Here is a 17,573-nt window from a genome sequence, read left to right on the forward strand (position 1 = left end):
CCAAGGCCACTTTTTGCCATCTAACTATCTAGTATGGATGTATTATACGAGTTGGATACCTGCGTTGTGCAGCCCACTGAATATGCACAGTGGTTCTTCCCCCAGCTGGCCCCACCTGCGAGTTCCTGCTCGGCCCATAGGCTTTACATTGTGATGATGTCACAGATTTTAAAATCGCTTTTCTCGGCTTAAGGAAAGTTTTACAAATAAAAAAACCTCCATGGATCAAAAATTCATAATAGAAAGAGTCATAAATAACATTATTTGATGTCCGAGGTGCCCTGTCAGCAGTTTTACAGACATCTCTTTTACAATGGTGGTCTATGGGCAAAATGCTTTTTGGGCCGCAGGGGGATTTTTTGCTGCAATACCGCAATTGACCACCGGGAAAATGGGCTGCAAGGCTGAGTGGCGGAGCCCTATCTAGCTCTTATAATACATCTATGCTATCTAGCCATCCACCCAACTCGCCTCCTCCTAATAAGGCAAATTGTCACCTTATACTTGACGTCATCTGAACTCTTTCATGGGCCATACTTACTATGGCCGCTAGATGGTGTGAACATAACTATAGGTCATTTTTACCTATACTGTCTATACTGCTAGTTGTGAACAGGCCATTTTTTTTAACATAACCTGTAACTCCACAAACTGTAGGCCTAATTAGTTATTGATGTGCTACTTATGGCTTTGTTTAGTAACACTTTAGATGCAGTTACTACTGCATGTAAGCAAGCAAGATAGCCGGAAATGTTCGCAGCTTACATTAGGGCAGATAGACACACTGTTTAATCTATTTCTTACACTTTTGCTCTCACTAAAGCCCCATGCACACAACATGTGGAGAAATGCAAAGTTTTTCATGCCTATTTACAGTCATAAAACACTTGCTGTTCACCATTAGCAAATGGTCAGTTAGCATTTCTCAACAACAGCATTCACAACCTCAGTAAATGTATCAGTTTTTTGTAATAAAAAAAATTGCCATACAGATGGATAGCCTACATGAATGATATTTTCTATTAACTAAATAAATAAAATTACTGCGACCAGCTTCAAATCTGACAAATAATGAACTTTTAAAACTCAGAACCCAAAGAGAAGCACAGCACTAATTATCTTTTATACAGCAACAAGAAAAATGATTCACCTCATTAGACTATCTTTTCAAAGATTTAGGGTCAGTGTTCTGTTTCTTTTTGTCTTCAGATCATATTCTGTATTTTTTCATTGAAGCCACTGTGAATGGTGTGTGCAGGTGATCACAACGTGTGTATATGAAAAAGTAACACATTGAAAATATGAGATGCTTGAAATTAGAACTCAGAATATGAATGACAGTCATCATAAGCAAACAGCATTGTGGTCATGACTCTTTTCTGTAACTACCAATTATATATTCTATGCGTTCTGTGTGAGAGCAGCCCTGCTGCCTTTTACCTTTCAACACTTCTGCACCATACAATAAATACCAGCAATCATCCACATTCACATGGTGAAGCAGGGCAATGAGTCATTCTCATGTTGCCCTTATAAAAGGCTGGTGAAAGCATTGTCTAAGATGTACAGAGTCAAGGGAGTCTATATAAAGGAGCCTTAAGGGTCCTTGTTTCATATTATTCTTTCTATTAGCCGAATACTTCACTCCTACCATTTCCTTCTTCTCCCCTTAGGCTTTGTGTTGACTCTGAGAAACCAATTCAAAGACAGCAGGATGTTTTTTTTCTGCTGCAGAGAGAGAATTAAAAATAGGCTATATGCATAAGAAAATATTTTCCCATGAAAAACAGTGGTGAGGAAACTGTACAATGTTGAAAATTAAATTAACTGTTTCTCTTTGTTACTTAAAAGACATTATATGACTCCACGGGTGAAAGAATAGAGTGGACATCGTTCAGTAGTTTCAAGAAATATTGACATCTGTTGATTGTGGAACTAATCAAGCGTCTCTTGTCCCTGATCCAATCAGCATCTGTCATGATTCATTCATCGATTTATTTGTATTGGTGATGAACCCAGGCTGTTCAGGCTGTTTATCTTCTTGTCAAAAATATACAGTGTACCATTTGGTCGTCCCTTTTTTTTTCTCTGTCTGTTTGAGAGACACTGTTCACTGCCAGCATATTGTGTAAGGATTCATCATTCTGCTGTTGTTGACAGATTTGACTGTCACACACTTGTCAAAATGCCAAGCAGTCACAAGGGATGGAAAAAACACACTCACTAACACACACACACAGATGCAAGGGGAGGAGATCCAAAGTAACCAAATAACTGGAGGATTTCATCTTGTCTGTAAAACAGAACTTCTTGATGGAAAGCAGCACAAATCAACTGAAAATCATTTGACATTTAAAATCTTATAGGATAACAAAGTAACACTGTAGTACTTTATTTAAAATAAACTTTTTCTGGCATAATAGATGGTTGATTAGTTGTAAGAACAACTCAAATTGCATCAGAACCACAAATGTAATAAATTGTTACAATGAGGCTTCTCAAATTGTTATGTTGATGTTACTGGTAATTTGATAGACTTATATGAATTTATTTTACTCTATCCTATGCATTTTGTTTTGTTTGTCAGAGACAGCACCAGCAACCTTATAATAAAGGGCACAACTCTTTTTTTCCCCTAGCACTACACACTATGACACAGGTTGTTTCAGACGTTAGCGCTGTTAGCCACAAGAGACATTCCACCTGGGTTGGAGGGGATGTTCCCATTTCCTCCAGGTGAGGTGAATAAGGGGAAGGCGGTGTATGAGGCCTGCTTTTCCTCAGTCTCCACATCATGAGCAGGGCCCCCACACTTCACATCAGTGGCTAATAGGTTATTCATGTCCCACTGGTCAGTTAAGTGCCGCTGCTCTGCACTGCACACTACCTGGGCTGGGCGGGCTCATATGGCGGTTACTGCAAACAATGCCATCCCAATCCACAGTGGCGGGCTGGTGTTGTTGCAGAAGCATAGTGCCCACTCTCTGGTTCCTCCCCATGTCACCCTGGTGAGTAAGCAGTTCAATTAGCACTGTTAGCACTGCTAGCCACTGCCATTTCAGCTTGACCATTTCTGCGTGATGGTTATGTGATGTCGGAGGTGAGGCGGTGTCAGATCCCCATCTCTGTCAGATCCCCTTCTCTGCCCAGGATGGTGGTATCCATCCCGACCTGGGCAGATCACCATAGTCGGACGGACGTAGTCGCACAGATCTGGCAACGGTTTGGACGACTGGTGGCTGACCTGTTCATGTGCAAAGAGAACACACAGTGTCGTTTCTGGTTCTCCCTGAGGACAACCGACACCCCCTTGTTAGAGGTGGACGTGTTAGCTCACCTGGTTTGGCCTGCCCAGCCTGCTGCATGGGGAACAACGGTCACAAAGATCACCTTTGTGACCTTTGTCCCCCAGCGGGTCTGAGGGTGCACTCCACCAGGGCCCTCATATCCTCTATGGTGCTTTTCAGGGGTGTCTCAGTGGAAGAGATCTGTTTGCCCCCTTCCTGGACTCCCACTTCAACCTTTGTGTAGTCATATCTCAGGGATATGACTGCAGGTTCAGTGTCTCATTCAGTGCTTGGTGCACTGTCTGGGGGAACCTCATCTGGAACAGACTAAGGTGTTTTTTGATAACTTCCAGCTCTTGCTGGCGTTTTTGCAGTCCAATGAAAGACCCTCAGGCAGGTGGTGCTCAACCACTGTGCTATCTGCTGCAGTTGTAGAGGAGAGTTTTGTGTGAGCAGTTTTAACTCTGCTGTGACTGAATGATGGTGATAAGAATTCTTATCAAGTGCACTCACTGTAAATGTGTTTGTGTTCATAAACTTTAACATGGGAGTGCTACTTTAGTGAAAGGGAAACAGTTTTTGCATGGCATGTGACTATGACTGTTTACTGTGCATGGTAAGGACTGTGGATGAGTGGAAAAAGGGAAACTATGTATGAAGTTGTGTAATTTGCATATTGGACCATGATTGGCTTCCAAACTAGTTGTGATGTCACAAATCATGCTTGTGGGTTCATGCCTTTAATTCAGATTGACGGTGAGCACAGACAAACTTTCCCTCCTCAACAGATGAATGTGAAAACAGACTCTGAACAAACTCTGCGCATACATCATTCTGCACAGTGCAGCTCAAACATCCAACTGAAAGAATAAGAAGAAAAACACATTTTTGAGTAGAGGGGCGCTTAAGCTTTTGCTGGAAGCAGTGCCTTGAGAGGATTTTAATGATTTTAAACAGAGATGCTTTTGTCCTCATTGCTGCATTGAGAACTGAGAACATCTGCTTAATGTGTTGACTGTGTTTGGAGTGTTCAAAGCGAGACATAAAATTAAAGAACTTACTCCTTTTCATGTTTTTGGTGTTTTTGTGCTTATTTCCTTCTTTTGTAGGCTACGTCTCCCAACTGTTTTACAGATGGTAAAGGTCCACTCTTCATTTTTACATACTCCATCTTGTACCATCTTCACCCCCTCTCCATCTGTCTCCTCTTTTTTCTGTTTGTCGTGTTTACTTGTTCTATGTACACTCATGGATTCTGGTCTGTTGGTCTGTATATGTGCTAATCCTCATACAAATTTACCAACGCAACTCTGTAGACCAATGCTGAGCCACACAGAATCTACTCCCTCTTTAGCTATGTGCACTCGATGTTTGTTTACCTCAGTGCCCAGTGACCCCGGTTGTCTCAGAGCCATAAAGAGGATATCAGTACAGCAGCAGAAAGAGCCTTGTGCCAACCAACACGCTGTTATCCAACAGTATGTAGTCTTTGCTCTGAGATAGTATCTTACAAACAGGTTTACAAGCAAGATCTCTCACATGTGCAGCACAAATAGTAGTGAAATTCATTTTATAGTTAAATAAACACATATAGCTAAAAAAGTTACATTTTTACATCGATATATGAGGACTTTTATATATAGTTGTCATCATCATCTATCATATTATATATATATTCTGTAAGTATGAGTCACAGTGCATAAACATACACTTAAAACAGCTCATACTTTAATCATAGTTCATTTCCTGTGAGCCGTGAAGTCTGGATATATTTAGTGTAAAGTAATATCCATCAGGATATTCTTCATTTCAACAAATGTGTTGAATATTGTAGCCCACCGCAGTAATGGGAAGTGCTTGGATTCATTCCAAACTCAATCTGATTCTCCTGTAGCAACATGATTCAACTCACTACCATCCTCTCATCTCAGCCTTCTTGTTCTAGTGGAGGCCATGACTCACAAAGAAGTCTTTTGACTTTATTATGGACTATTGTCTTATGTCGTACTGTTATATATAACATATTCCACATTGTAGATCACAATTACTGTTATTAATTAATAAAACATTACAGAGCATCCATCCAGTCGAGGAAAATCAGTGTTGTGGAATTTGGTTTTTAGAGGTATCAGCAACACAGATTCACTATTTAAACAAATTGATAATTTCTTAATATAAGAATTAGACAAGATTGGTGAAAGAATTTATAATAACTCAGCAGATTAAAGTTTGAGAAAAACAAGGCACTCCTATATTAACATGAACATGTACTTATTAGATACATACAGTACACAGCATACATCTATATAGATCACATTAAAGTATACTAAATATCTAAATATTATATTTTATTTTAAACAGATTCAAACTTGGAGGGAAACAGATAAAATCAACAATCAGAATCATTGACCCCAGTAAATCTTTTTAGTCTCTTTATCATTTTAGTAGAGTCAGTGTGAGTTGTTCTGGGTCAGATGTAAAGGATCCCCTCCAAACATGTTTTAAGACATATATACAAATATACATAAAATATACAAAAATAATTTGTCTGACATGTTTTTTTCCACCAAAAATGCACATGCACATATTTTTCCTTTCATCAGTCCATTCTCACTGTATGTGCACTGAAGGTTTTCAAGTTTAGCTTGATGTGAACTTGGACTTGGACTATGATTGGCCTCCAAACTAAAACACAAATCCAGCTCGTACACAAGTTAAAAAGATTTAAAGTGAGCACTAAGAAATATTGACCCTTCAGCAGATGACTGTGAAGACAACCAGTGTCAAACTCTGCACATACTTCATATTGAGTGGTGGGGAAAGGGACTTCAAATATGAAAAGTGTATTTATTCGGCTCATAAATATCTGGAATGGGAATGTTTTAAAATACCTGACAGGATCATAGTAATGTATTGGCAATAATCCCTATGGCATTTCATTTGACATTTACTTTAAGTTTTCAGTACTGTTTCTAGGAGAAGAATCCAACCACCAACATTGACTTTGCAAGTAATGAGTACTGAAATCAATAGGTTTCTTTGCTCCCATGATACTTCTGACATATACTGTACAAAAAAAGCTAAAATGAACAGGCCGAGCTGCTATTTTCATTTTGCCTGTAAGAACATCCAGTGGTGAATATATATATATATATATTGTGCCCTGTGTCCTGCTTATACCTTTATTCTAATATGACATAACCAAGAAAATAGCAGCTGACTTTATAGATCACACGGTGGATGAGGATGACAAGGATGGCGGGTACAGAAGTCATTCCAGGTGAGCATATTGAAATTTAAAAATACTGAATGGCAATGTCACTTAAATGCAGTCACAGTGCTGTTTATTGAGACAATGAGCATTTTTAGATGTAGGACAGATCAGGGATCACAGCAACACTGTCAACCACTGACGGAGTGTCTGTAAGTCAGATATAAAATAACAAAAATGTGAAGACAGGTTAAATTTAAATCTCTCACATGCTGGAAATGAGACATTACAAGACACGGTGACTACATTAAACAAATTTAGTTGGGTGGTTATTGACCATACCTGATAGCAGTACTTAATCTAATCTAATTTAATTATAAAAGAAGGAATCTCTGTATGTATGTGTGTCCTTCACATATCTTGACAACCATTTTTCTGATCGACTTCACACATGGCGGGTGTATTGTTGAGCACCCAAGGAAGTGCAGTGTCAAGTGTGAAGTTGTTTGGATGAGGGGTTCTCAAGAAATGTATAAAAAAAATACCACATAAACAATGTTGCTTCTGCTTTTTCTTCTGCCTGTGGAGTCAACAAATGGAAATGCGAACAGTGCCACTGCGCCATTGCAGCCTACATTGTGGTCCGAGGTGGGATTACATCCGTAGTAATAAGAACTACCATAGAGAATGGATTGAAAAATTTCAAAGGGTGAAGCTCTACTATTCCTATGTCTACTGATAGTCTGCATGAGAGGCATTTAAGGATTGGGCACTGTTCTCTCTAGGTATTGAGAGATCGTTAAGAACAGGCACGTCTTGAATGGGTACTGCACTAGTATTCATAATGTCAATATCAAGTACCTGGGTAAGGTAATTGATATTCTTCATTCTTAAAGAAGGAACACATCCACTTCTTCATGGTATGACAGAGGAGAAAAAAATACCTCACATCCTACATTTCAGTTGCCTGCATCATGGCTGACACTTTGACTCTTGACCCTTATTTATTTATGTGGTACAGAAACTTCAAACAGTAGGCTTAAAACCCCTTTACATGCTGTTTTTCTCTTTTGCTTCTTCTTAAGTAGCTTTAAAGAAGCTATGATCAATATTTTTTATAATTACAATGTATCAAATGACAATGTGTAATGTCAGCGGCGTGGCTCGTAGTGATGAACCTACAGAGAATTATCACCTGACTCTGCAGCTCCCCTTGATTTTATAGAGCTTTATAGCGAGTTTTGGCTCATTAAGTTTAGCTCTCTCACTGCTCTCATAATGTCCTTTTCTGTCGCAGCAGGCAGCTCTAAAAATCCAATATACACTACCTGCTCAGCACCAAACGGCAAACAGACAAAGTTAGCGATGAGCTGGTGAAGATATTGGAGAATTTAGCAGCTAGCGAGCCGGATATTTTCCTCAACAGTTGGTAGAGACCAAAAACAGAGCTAAAAGGAGAGTGAATGGTGGACTTACATTCACTAGGTGGACAAACACAAGAATCACCATATTCCACGTTATCTAACATATTATCTGTATCTGTATAGATAGTTCTGGTTCTTCATTGAAGCTTTTATGTTTACTGAAATATAATATGTTTACTTTTATGTTTACTGAAATATTCAAAAATGTTTTCTGTGGCTGCACCATTCCATCAAATGTCATCAAATCTTCTGGATGTCTTTAGCATAATTTGATACACATTTCCTATAAAAGTCAGCCTGACATACTTGGTAGCTTTAAAAACTTTGGCATTTCCACTGGAATTTAAAATAAAACTCTGTGGATTTATAAATAAAGTTGGGCTGCAAATCATTCGTTTGTACTGACTGACCTTCCGTCAAACTGCTGCTTATTGAGGTGTTAAAAACTAACTTAAGAAGATTTCTTATCTAGATCAGTGCCATCAGTATGCATAAAATACCACAGGTAAAGCAGCATAAAACCAGTTAATAAAACATTTGGCTGGTCGGAACTGTAGAGAAGAATGACACATTTGCAGCAGAAATAACCTCCATTTTTTCAATTATCAAACATGACAGGTGACTATTTGGATCAGCTGATGGTAAGCTGAAGTGACGTGCATGGTTATGTCCATATAGGTAGTTACTGTAGGTACTGCAGATAACCTACTGCAGAGACTTAATTGGAGCGAGTGAGCTGTGTTCGATCCTGTAGGTCGGGTTGAAGAGGGTGTGGGAAGAATCAGATAAATGTGGAATTTCAGTCAGAGGCCTCATTATAAACAGAAACACACTAGCCTTGGTCCAATTAAAACTGACACAGTCACATTACCATGCTTGCTTGAGTGTGTGAGTGTGTGTCTGCATACACACAATTTGTCGGTTTATTATGTTAATGTGTGCGAGAAATGATTTAGAGAATGGTACATGAAAAAATTCTGATGATATCATAAAAATGTATAATCATTATTAATATAATCAGAAACTGGAATCATCACATTTATACATTTACACTATTACAGAAGAAGGTGAGATTCATTCACTGTGAGGCACATATTTTTGCTTTCTATATATATATTGATGTGCAAACTATGAATAAATTATAAATAAATGATAATCTCTGGTTACTTCAATGTTGTTTTTTTCCTTGTTTTTTTCATTGGTTTGATTTTTTCTCAGTGAAAAGCCACCATAAAGAGAATTCATATTGTCAGTATTGTCAGCACACATGTATGGTAACACTATTGCCAGAACTTTGAGTGAGAATCCAAGGTTTTTTGTTCAATATCAAATGACATTGAAGTGAGGTAGCTTAATCATTTTACTCTTTAACTGTAGTACAGTACTGTGTGGGTAAAGCCTTCAGTCTTCACCTGTGGATGCAAAGCAGTTAGGTCTGGATTTAGCATATGACACATTTTAGTTCTTTTAACAAAACCAGATTAGGTACATTGATTTTTTTATTGATATTTGATATATTGATATTTCTGACACATTTTTTATAGTTATTTTAATGTTTTCATGGTTTAATAGTTTACATGTACATAGTAAATGTATGCATGCATACTTACCTGGGGATATTGTGAAGTTGTAATGATTATTTTTAAAAGATTCATTCCTGTGCCTTTTCTATCCACTCTGTAATGATTTGGGAATTAGTTTTCACATTCAGCTGGACAGTTTTTTCCTCCACTACCCCCTAATTTTGCAGGTTTGAAATGAAAATAATAGTGCCAACTGAGCCAGTTGAGGCTGTTGCGCCTCTGTAGACCTGAGTCTGATAAGTTGATTCTGAGATGAGATGTATTTTACTTCTGTGTAATAAGCATTGCAGTTTCACAGAGCTGCTGACTGAAGACTTTTAGTCTTGTTACAGTAACATTACGAGGTCAGTTTAAGGGCAAAATAAGCATTTCACCATGGAATTGGAAAATAGCTGACTGGTCAAATCTCTAAATGGATGGCTAGACCAGTGGATGAATCAAACCCCTGATGTACTTATCTAATGGTTCTTCACTAATATTTAATGGACTACACTCTATTTTCAGAAAAATGGCATGAATGTATCTTGTAAGTGTTGCATAAGTGTTTTGAACCTTTATTCGGTTCTTTCTAGAACCCCCTTTAGGCAGCAATTACAGCTAGAATTATTTTTGAGTATTTACTGGATATAAGACACTCAAACTCAATTACTGTAGGTTGGCTGTGGCATCAGTGTACGGCTATTTTCAGGTTTCTCTGATATTAATATATATTTTTGTCACTATTTTCTTAGGTTGTATAGCAAATAGAAAAGAACCATGAACAATGAATATACAGTATATATCATATACAACCAGGGCTTCTCACTAATAACATATTGATGTTAATTTATGTGAGCCATCCCTAATAAATGAAGAAAGAAAGAAAAAGAAATTAAGATGGTCTACTGCTCCTTATTATTTTGTGGTACGGTATCTTTTCAGTATTTTGAATATATGTTAGTTATATTTGTTGAACTAAGAAGCAAATGACCAGCTGGTAATCTTTCAACAAGGAATGATATTATTTATTTATATTATTATTATTGCCCTTCATGAATTAACAGCATCAGACTGTGGTTGTACTAGGTATCTTTGGTCAGATGTCTTGTCGCTGTACAGAAGATGGGGAAGACACTTTCAACCAAAGAAACATAAAATGGAAATAAATAAAAAGAGAGAACAATGCACATGTATTAATGATCCTATCATACATGCAAATAATGTATTTCTGCCTTTTCTTACATGACCTTTGGTATGTAATTATGTACAGAGTTAGTGAACATATAGATGTTGGGTAAAACAATACAAACAATAAATTATACAAATTTTAGTAATGTTCAGCAAGGTGTGGGGGTTGTCAGTGTGGAATATATCGTGAAGCAACAGTGTTTCCAGTCGGGTGTAACATGGTCTTGTAAAATGGCCTCATATTCTTTGGCCATTTTTGAAACCCTGCAGAATATTGACTGGTCCAAATGACTCCTACGAGATGGCTGCTCATACCATGACAGATCCACCTCCATGTTTAACACCTGGCAAAAGACATTGTGGGTTGAACACATTCTTTGGCTTTCTACAGACAGAAACTGGTCCAGATAGAAAACAAAGGCAATTCATCAGTCCATATTACTTTTACTTTGCTCAGGTTTTGTGTCCTTACACCACATTGTGCATTAACTTAACACAGAAATGAGCAGCAAGAATATTGTTTTTAAGAATGTGTCACAGACATGTTTCATATTTTTGGGTGTAATATCATGATTTTTTTTTTAGATATTACACATTATGTAATTTTTTTAGTTTTTGAGATCAGATCTGCAGGCATGGCATATTTGGGTTGCCTTATGTTATTTTGAAACCTCAAAAAAATAGTGACTGTCTACTTTATACACACACACACACACACACACACACACACATATAATATAATATGATATAATATAATATAATCTACCTACAGAGTCACAGGGAAATAGAAAGAGAGTTATAATAGAGCAGTAATAACATCTTAAAAAGTGAGTTTGCAGAAGGGGTTTGAATGCCGCATTTGATGTTGTTGTTGTCCTCAAATCAACAGGGAGACTGTTCCAGAGCTTGAGTCCAAAACTACAGAAGGCATCATCACCGCAGGTCTTTGTCTGAGTTTTGGGAACAGCAAGCAGCACAGAATCTGTGGATCTGAGGGGCTCTATGGGGCTCTATGGGGACATATCTGGCAGTAAATCAAAGTCAGTGGTGTGTCCATGCAAAGATTTACAGACAAACACAAGGATTCTGAAACTATCCAAAAACTCATTTGAAGCAAGTGCAGGGACTTCAGGACAGACATGATATGAGCTTATTTCTTTGTTCCAGTCTGTACAAGCTGTTATTGATTCAAAGCCTTGAAGAGCAATGCACTGCAGCATAGAAACGTTTTAAAACAGATGCACGGTAATGGTGATTCAACTTAATAGAACTCACTGCAGATTCCTTTGAGACTGATTTTTTGTCGTTTCTTTTTCATTGTTTGTTTATTCTATTTTGTCCACAGCTTGTGCAAACAAGACAAAAAGCTGTCTCTTTCATTATCATTGGTTAATGAGTTCAGATGGTGGATGTTAACACAACATATTGTCACTCTACATCATCATCAGTTTGCTACCAGGAAATCCAATTAAGGTGTCTGTGTGCACCATGTATTATAGGGAGAGATGCACTATCTGACAACAATACAGAGGATAATAGATCTCACGTGATGCCAGATGAAGCCACAGCGACGTTCTCTTAAAAAAAAAATCAATGAGGCGTTAGATAATTTGCGACACTTTGTGGGTGATAAAACAACCGCCACTGAATTAGTTTTGTTTTTCCCTGCGCGGGGTATAGTTTTATGGTAAAAATCATGGGAAGGTTACACAACCTCCTCATTGGCTCAGAAGTCAAGAGACCCCATCATATAAAGCGAGGGTGCCTCATCTAACAGCCTTTTCCCGCTGGCAAGCGTTTTGGATCACACTTTGACTTCAGCTGACTGGAAAATACCTTTTACGCACGGAGCGCTTGGAGAGGTCTCATACAAGCGCACGACGACGATCATTTTTTTCGACGGAAAAGAGTTTTACAGTCAACAGGTAGGTACATTTGTTAGATGTGCAACTCGACGGTAGTTAAAGTGATTTTGTTTATGTAAAAAAGTTATATTGACGCATCTTTGCTAATAACAAGGATTTTATTGAGCAATAAAAATTCCAATAAATGTGATTTCAAGGAGGAAAAAACGCAGATTGATGTGGTAAAAACGCCGAATTTGTTACGAGATGCACATCAAAGCGCTCGTGTATTATCGTTTAGAGGAGAATTAAAGGGTTTTTTTTTATCTCACTACGTTTGCACATTAAAGTTCCCTTTTGGAGAGGCTTAGTCACTGGTTCGATGTTTGAATTATGAAAGAATGTATGCTTCTTTGCAGCAACTTAAAGGTCTATACTTTTAATTCATTTTAGTTCTGATTGATTAGTTCTAGATGTGTTTTTCTTGTAAAAGGCACAAATTTAGTCAAAGGTTTCTGTCTTATGGGGAATAGTACTAAGTAAACCTAAAATATATACATAATTAGTCAGTTTTGTCTGTTATGGTTGCATGTGATGTCTCCTCTTCATGCATCACTTTTCTGTTAACAGAAATTGTGAGCTGAGGCATCTGAGTGGGCATGTGGCTACTGGAGAAGCTCCGTAGCTCTGTGGAGAGCAGTGGGACACAATCCCAGCCACAGACACAGGAGGCCATCCCTGTTTCTGTTTATGCCAATGTCCTCACTCCAGACAAAATCCCTGATTTCTTCATTCCCCCGAAACTTATTTGCTGCCCACCAGAAGAGTCTCTTACCCCAGAACCTCAGCACTGCTCCACCTTGCGACCCTCCTCCTCTGACCATGCCATCTGCAGCCAGAGCCCCAGAGCTCGGAGCAGCAAGAACCCCTGCAGCCCTCGCCTCTTTTCCCGCCTGGGAGGGGACACACGCAATCTCCAAAAGTCAGCAAACCGTCACATCATCCAAATAGAGAGTGCTGATGAGCCAAGTGTCGGATCTTCGGACAGGGCTGTTGCTGAAGTCAACACCAATGCAGACCCCCAGTCACAGACTGCAATGTCTCTACCGTATGTCCCCAAGGCCCAGACCTCCTATGGCTTTTCGACCCTAGTTGAGTCTCCCCATACTCGACGCAAGGAGAGCCTGTTCCACAGTGACCCCAGCAGCCCTCTTACCTCCCCTAACTCCCAGAGGCGCTCCCAAGGGGGAGCTCTCCTGGCCCCAGCTGACCCCAACCCCTACCGTTATTTCAGTGGTGGAGAGAGCGACACTTGCTCCTCAGCAGAGTCATCCCCCTTTAACTCCCCTCTCCTGTCCCGCTCTGCCTCTCTCCTGCGCTCCATCACCCAGGAGACACAAGCCAAGGCAAGGACTTCTGTTTCTATATGTCTCTCTCTCTCTCTCTCTACATATATATATATATATATATATATATATATACGGCTTGGCTGTTAGAAAGTTATTAATCAATGTGTGACTGTGACAAAAGTGTTTTCCTTGTTTGGTTAACCACAAGGCTTATTTCTGTATGTTCACCAGTTGCTTTTCCTCCCTCGCTCTAGGTATCTCGTGCCAAGCGTTCCCTGGCACGCCACAGTTCTCTCTCCACTGATGAATGCAGCTCAGCTGACAATAGCCCCAACATGCAGCGCCGCCGCATGCGCTGCCCTCCCTCTCCCGCCTTCCGTGGTTGTAAAAGCAGTGGCATGAAGGGTGCAGCGTCAGACCTCCTGCAGCGCGAGCACACCATCAATCTCCACAAGGGGGGGACACTGAGGCTGAGCACCCACTATGACCCAGAGGCAGCTCGGCTGAGGGTACGTGTGCTTGCAGCTGAGTCCCTTTATGAGAGGCAGACGGACCTTAAAAGCATCAACTGCTGCGTAGCGCTCTACCTAAATCCTGGCAAGCAGCAGAAACAGAGAAGCACCATCATCAAGAATAGCAGGAATCCCGTATTCAACGAGGACTTCTTTTTTGACGCACTACCTCAGGCACAAGTAAAGAGTCTGGCCATGAAGATAAAGGTAGTGAACAAAGGAACCAGTCTGAAGAGAGACGTGCTTCTAGGAGAGAGGGAGGTGCTGCTCAGTGAGCTGCTCGCAGGCCTCTAGGGAGCCCTTGTCAAGACTTTGGTGAAAACAAGCAGCTCCACATCTTGAGGGCCCTTTCTTCTTTCTCTTCCTATCCATCTCACTTCACAGATCTAATAAATACCGGACAGGTGAAAGCATGCTGATGACAAGGGAGTTGTATCTTGCACACTGTGTTATGTACATCAATAGGACAAAAAAAAAACAAGACAAAAAAAAAGACCTCTGTAGAATTAAAAGTCCCACTTCATAAAGTTGCCATTACTAGCTTTTCTCAGAGGTCAGTCCAGGTCACACAAATGGAAGCTGCCATTATTAACAAGCTTACCGGTGAATTAGCAATGTGAACAGTGGAACTGTGGTCCTTGTATGTGTATTTCTCTTTGAGTATTGAGTTAAAAAAGGTGTTGCCTTCTCTGATGAGCATTGTGCTGTGGCTCAATATCATATCAGCTGTGATGCAGTGAGTGATGATCTCGTTTAAGTGGGAGCTGTATTTTTTGTAATGATGCAGTAATATTACATGTGGGGTTCTTGCATGTTCCTGTGGTATTTGAAATTAACAATGGCTCTGTGTGCTTCACAGATTAGATTTTAATTGCTGGTGGATGTAATGTTCATATGACTGCTGTTATGTGACATGCTTTCGAACTTCTAAATAAAAACGCCAAACTCATACTGATTCTTTTTTTTTTTTTTTACCCTGCAGCTTTGTTTTAGTCATTTTGTCTTCTAATAATTCCTCAGGACAGGAAACGATTATAAAGCCTTCTTTGCTGCCCTAAGCTTTCCATTTTTCCAAACAAGTCTGAGGCTGGGTCCTGTGAGACAGGCACAGGCTGGGTGTCATTTGTGAGGCTCTTAATCCTGGTTCTCTGCATGCAATATTGTCTCTGTGTGCATTCAAACTCCCTCTTTAATTTTAAAAACACGTTTCCTGTTCGTGCTGCCCTCCAGTGAGTTTCAAATAGTTATTAAGGATAGCAGGAGGTGGAATTGCACTCCAGGAACAATTGTTGGCAAGCGTTCTCCTGCTCTAGATATAATTATCTGTACAGTGAGGTTATACCGTAGCTTGATTTATATGTTCCATACTTGGGTTGCTAAATGGAGATGCATGTGTGCTGAGGTAATAGGCTATGAGAAATACAAAACATACTCTACAGTAAACACTAATACATTTGTCAGGCACACGGGCATGGTCCCTCTGAGTAATAAAGAGCATTATGAAAGAGTAGATCTTATGCCTCCTCTACTGGTGAAATGACAGCATGACACTTCACCAAACCCCAAAACTATAATTAAAATTAAAGCATCAAAATGATTTTTGGCAACTTTTAATTGGCTGCTGACCTGCCCTGGGTGCCTCCTGCCCTCTGCTCTTATACAACAGAACAGGCAATTCTATGAACCTGAAAAGGAAAGAAAAATACATTAAATTTTAAAAAATGTAGGCACTCTGAGAACACTTTCAGACTTATACCCTGGAGTGATCTGCAGCCAGCTCCATTTACTTATAAAGCACTGCATTAAGTCATAACAAGCATCCATTTGGGACTCATTCATCTGTGGGCTTAAAGAAGATTAATTTCCAACAGACTTGAGAGCAAAGAGATAAAACTGGTCAAGAAAAATTAATCATTTTTGCTTCTATAGACTTGGTGAAGCTCAAATTATTGAAAAGTGTTTGTCTAATAATTTCTAAATTTAAGTACACCATAAAGCAAAACAGACTCAAATGCAGATAAAGGTGCAAAGGTTTATTTTATTTTATTTATTTATTTATGTATTTATTTTTTGCTTCCATTGATATTTAAAGGTCCTGCAAACTTATTTTTCTCAATCAGCGTCTTACAATTACCGATACCCAAAACAGAATAGTTTTGGTTACTTCATATGAGAGAATTCTGTCTGTGCTGTTTTCTCTGTACTCCTCTTATTGATTCGGAGTGGGCAGGGCTCAGTTTATGTGTTTTTGTCTATCTATCATTTACCCCTTCATCTGCACATACTCATAGTATTCACCAAACTGTATTAATAGTACTGTTTTTAATCTCGGAGTATGTACTTTGGTTTAGCCACCTTGTCATTCATTACCCTATTAATGTGACTGCAGAAGCCTTAACTACCTACTGATTCTGTTTGCAGTACATGATGGATGTTTGTCACAATGCAGGAGGCCTCAATGTGTCACATAAGCACATAAGTGAAATCCAAAACAATTGAGAAGACATAAACATTGAGACAGCTAAGACTGAGGTGACTGTCATTTCACTGCAGTGATTATTTTAGCTTTCCTTAGCATGTATAATTCAGACTGAAACTGATGATCTGAAATGATAGTTGGTAGGGTTTGTTGGTAGTTTTAAAAGTCAGACTTTATAATGCATTACAAATACAGACTTTTCTGGTAATTTGCAAATAAAGGCCATATTTAACTATGACCAAACATACAGTATAGCCCAAATGTCTGCTTTTATCATCAGGGGGGAAATATCATTTAAAAAACACCTTTGTTTTGCAGTTTTGGGACAATTAGACAAAGAAGAGGACTCCAGCATCTCATCTTCCCCTGCAACTATTTTTGTCTGTTTCCCCAGTTTGTCAAATAAAATAATAATTGATGTGTTCACTATAATTTTCAAAGGCTTTAATAGATACAATGTGATTTTAAAGGCCAATTTAAGGTAACAAAGCTCCACGTTCAGTAAATAGAACTGTTTTTTAATAAATACATATTTGTGTATTTATTTCTGATTAATCACACATTATTGTTGGACTGTATTCACATGCAGGAGCTTATTTATGTCTTCAGTGATGAGAATCAATTTACCTTTGAAATTGAGTTTTCTCTCAAAGGGTGTATTGGGTTTGTGAACCCACAGCTAGCAACCACTTTGTTCTCCACTGCGGACACAAACTG

At 39.0% G+C, this 17,573-nt stretch overlaps 1 protein-coding gene across 1 annotated transcript; it reads left to right on the forward strand.

Moving 5' to 3' along the window:
* The first annotated feature begins 12,052 nt into the window (after positions 1-12,052).
* On the forward strand, positions 12,053-15,332 carry LOC121908935 (C2 calcium-dependent domain-containing protein 4C-like). The gene is made up of 3 exons (XM_042429269.1): positions 12,053-12,597; positions 13,147-13,922; positions 14,120-15,332. The coding sequence occupies exons 2-3, from the start codon at positions 13,176-13,178 to the stop codon at positions 14,669-14,671; spliced, it is 1,299 nt and encodes a 432-aa protein (XP_042285203.1). The 5' UTR covers positions 12,053-12,597; positions 13,147-13,175; the 3' UTR covers positions 14,672-15,332.
* The last annotated feature ends 2,241 nt before the right edge of the window (positions 15,333-17,573 follow it).

The sequence above is a fragment of the Thunnus maccoyii genome, chromosome 12, assembly GCF_910596095.1.
Source record: "Thunnus maccoyii chromosome 12, fThuMac1.1, whole genome shotgun sequence".
Classification (NCBI taxonomy): Eukaryota; Metazoa; Chordata; class Actinopteri; order Scombriformes; family Scombridae; genus Thunnus; species Thunnus maccoyii.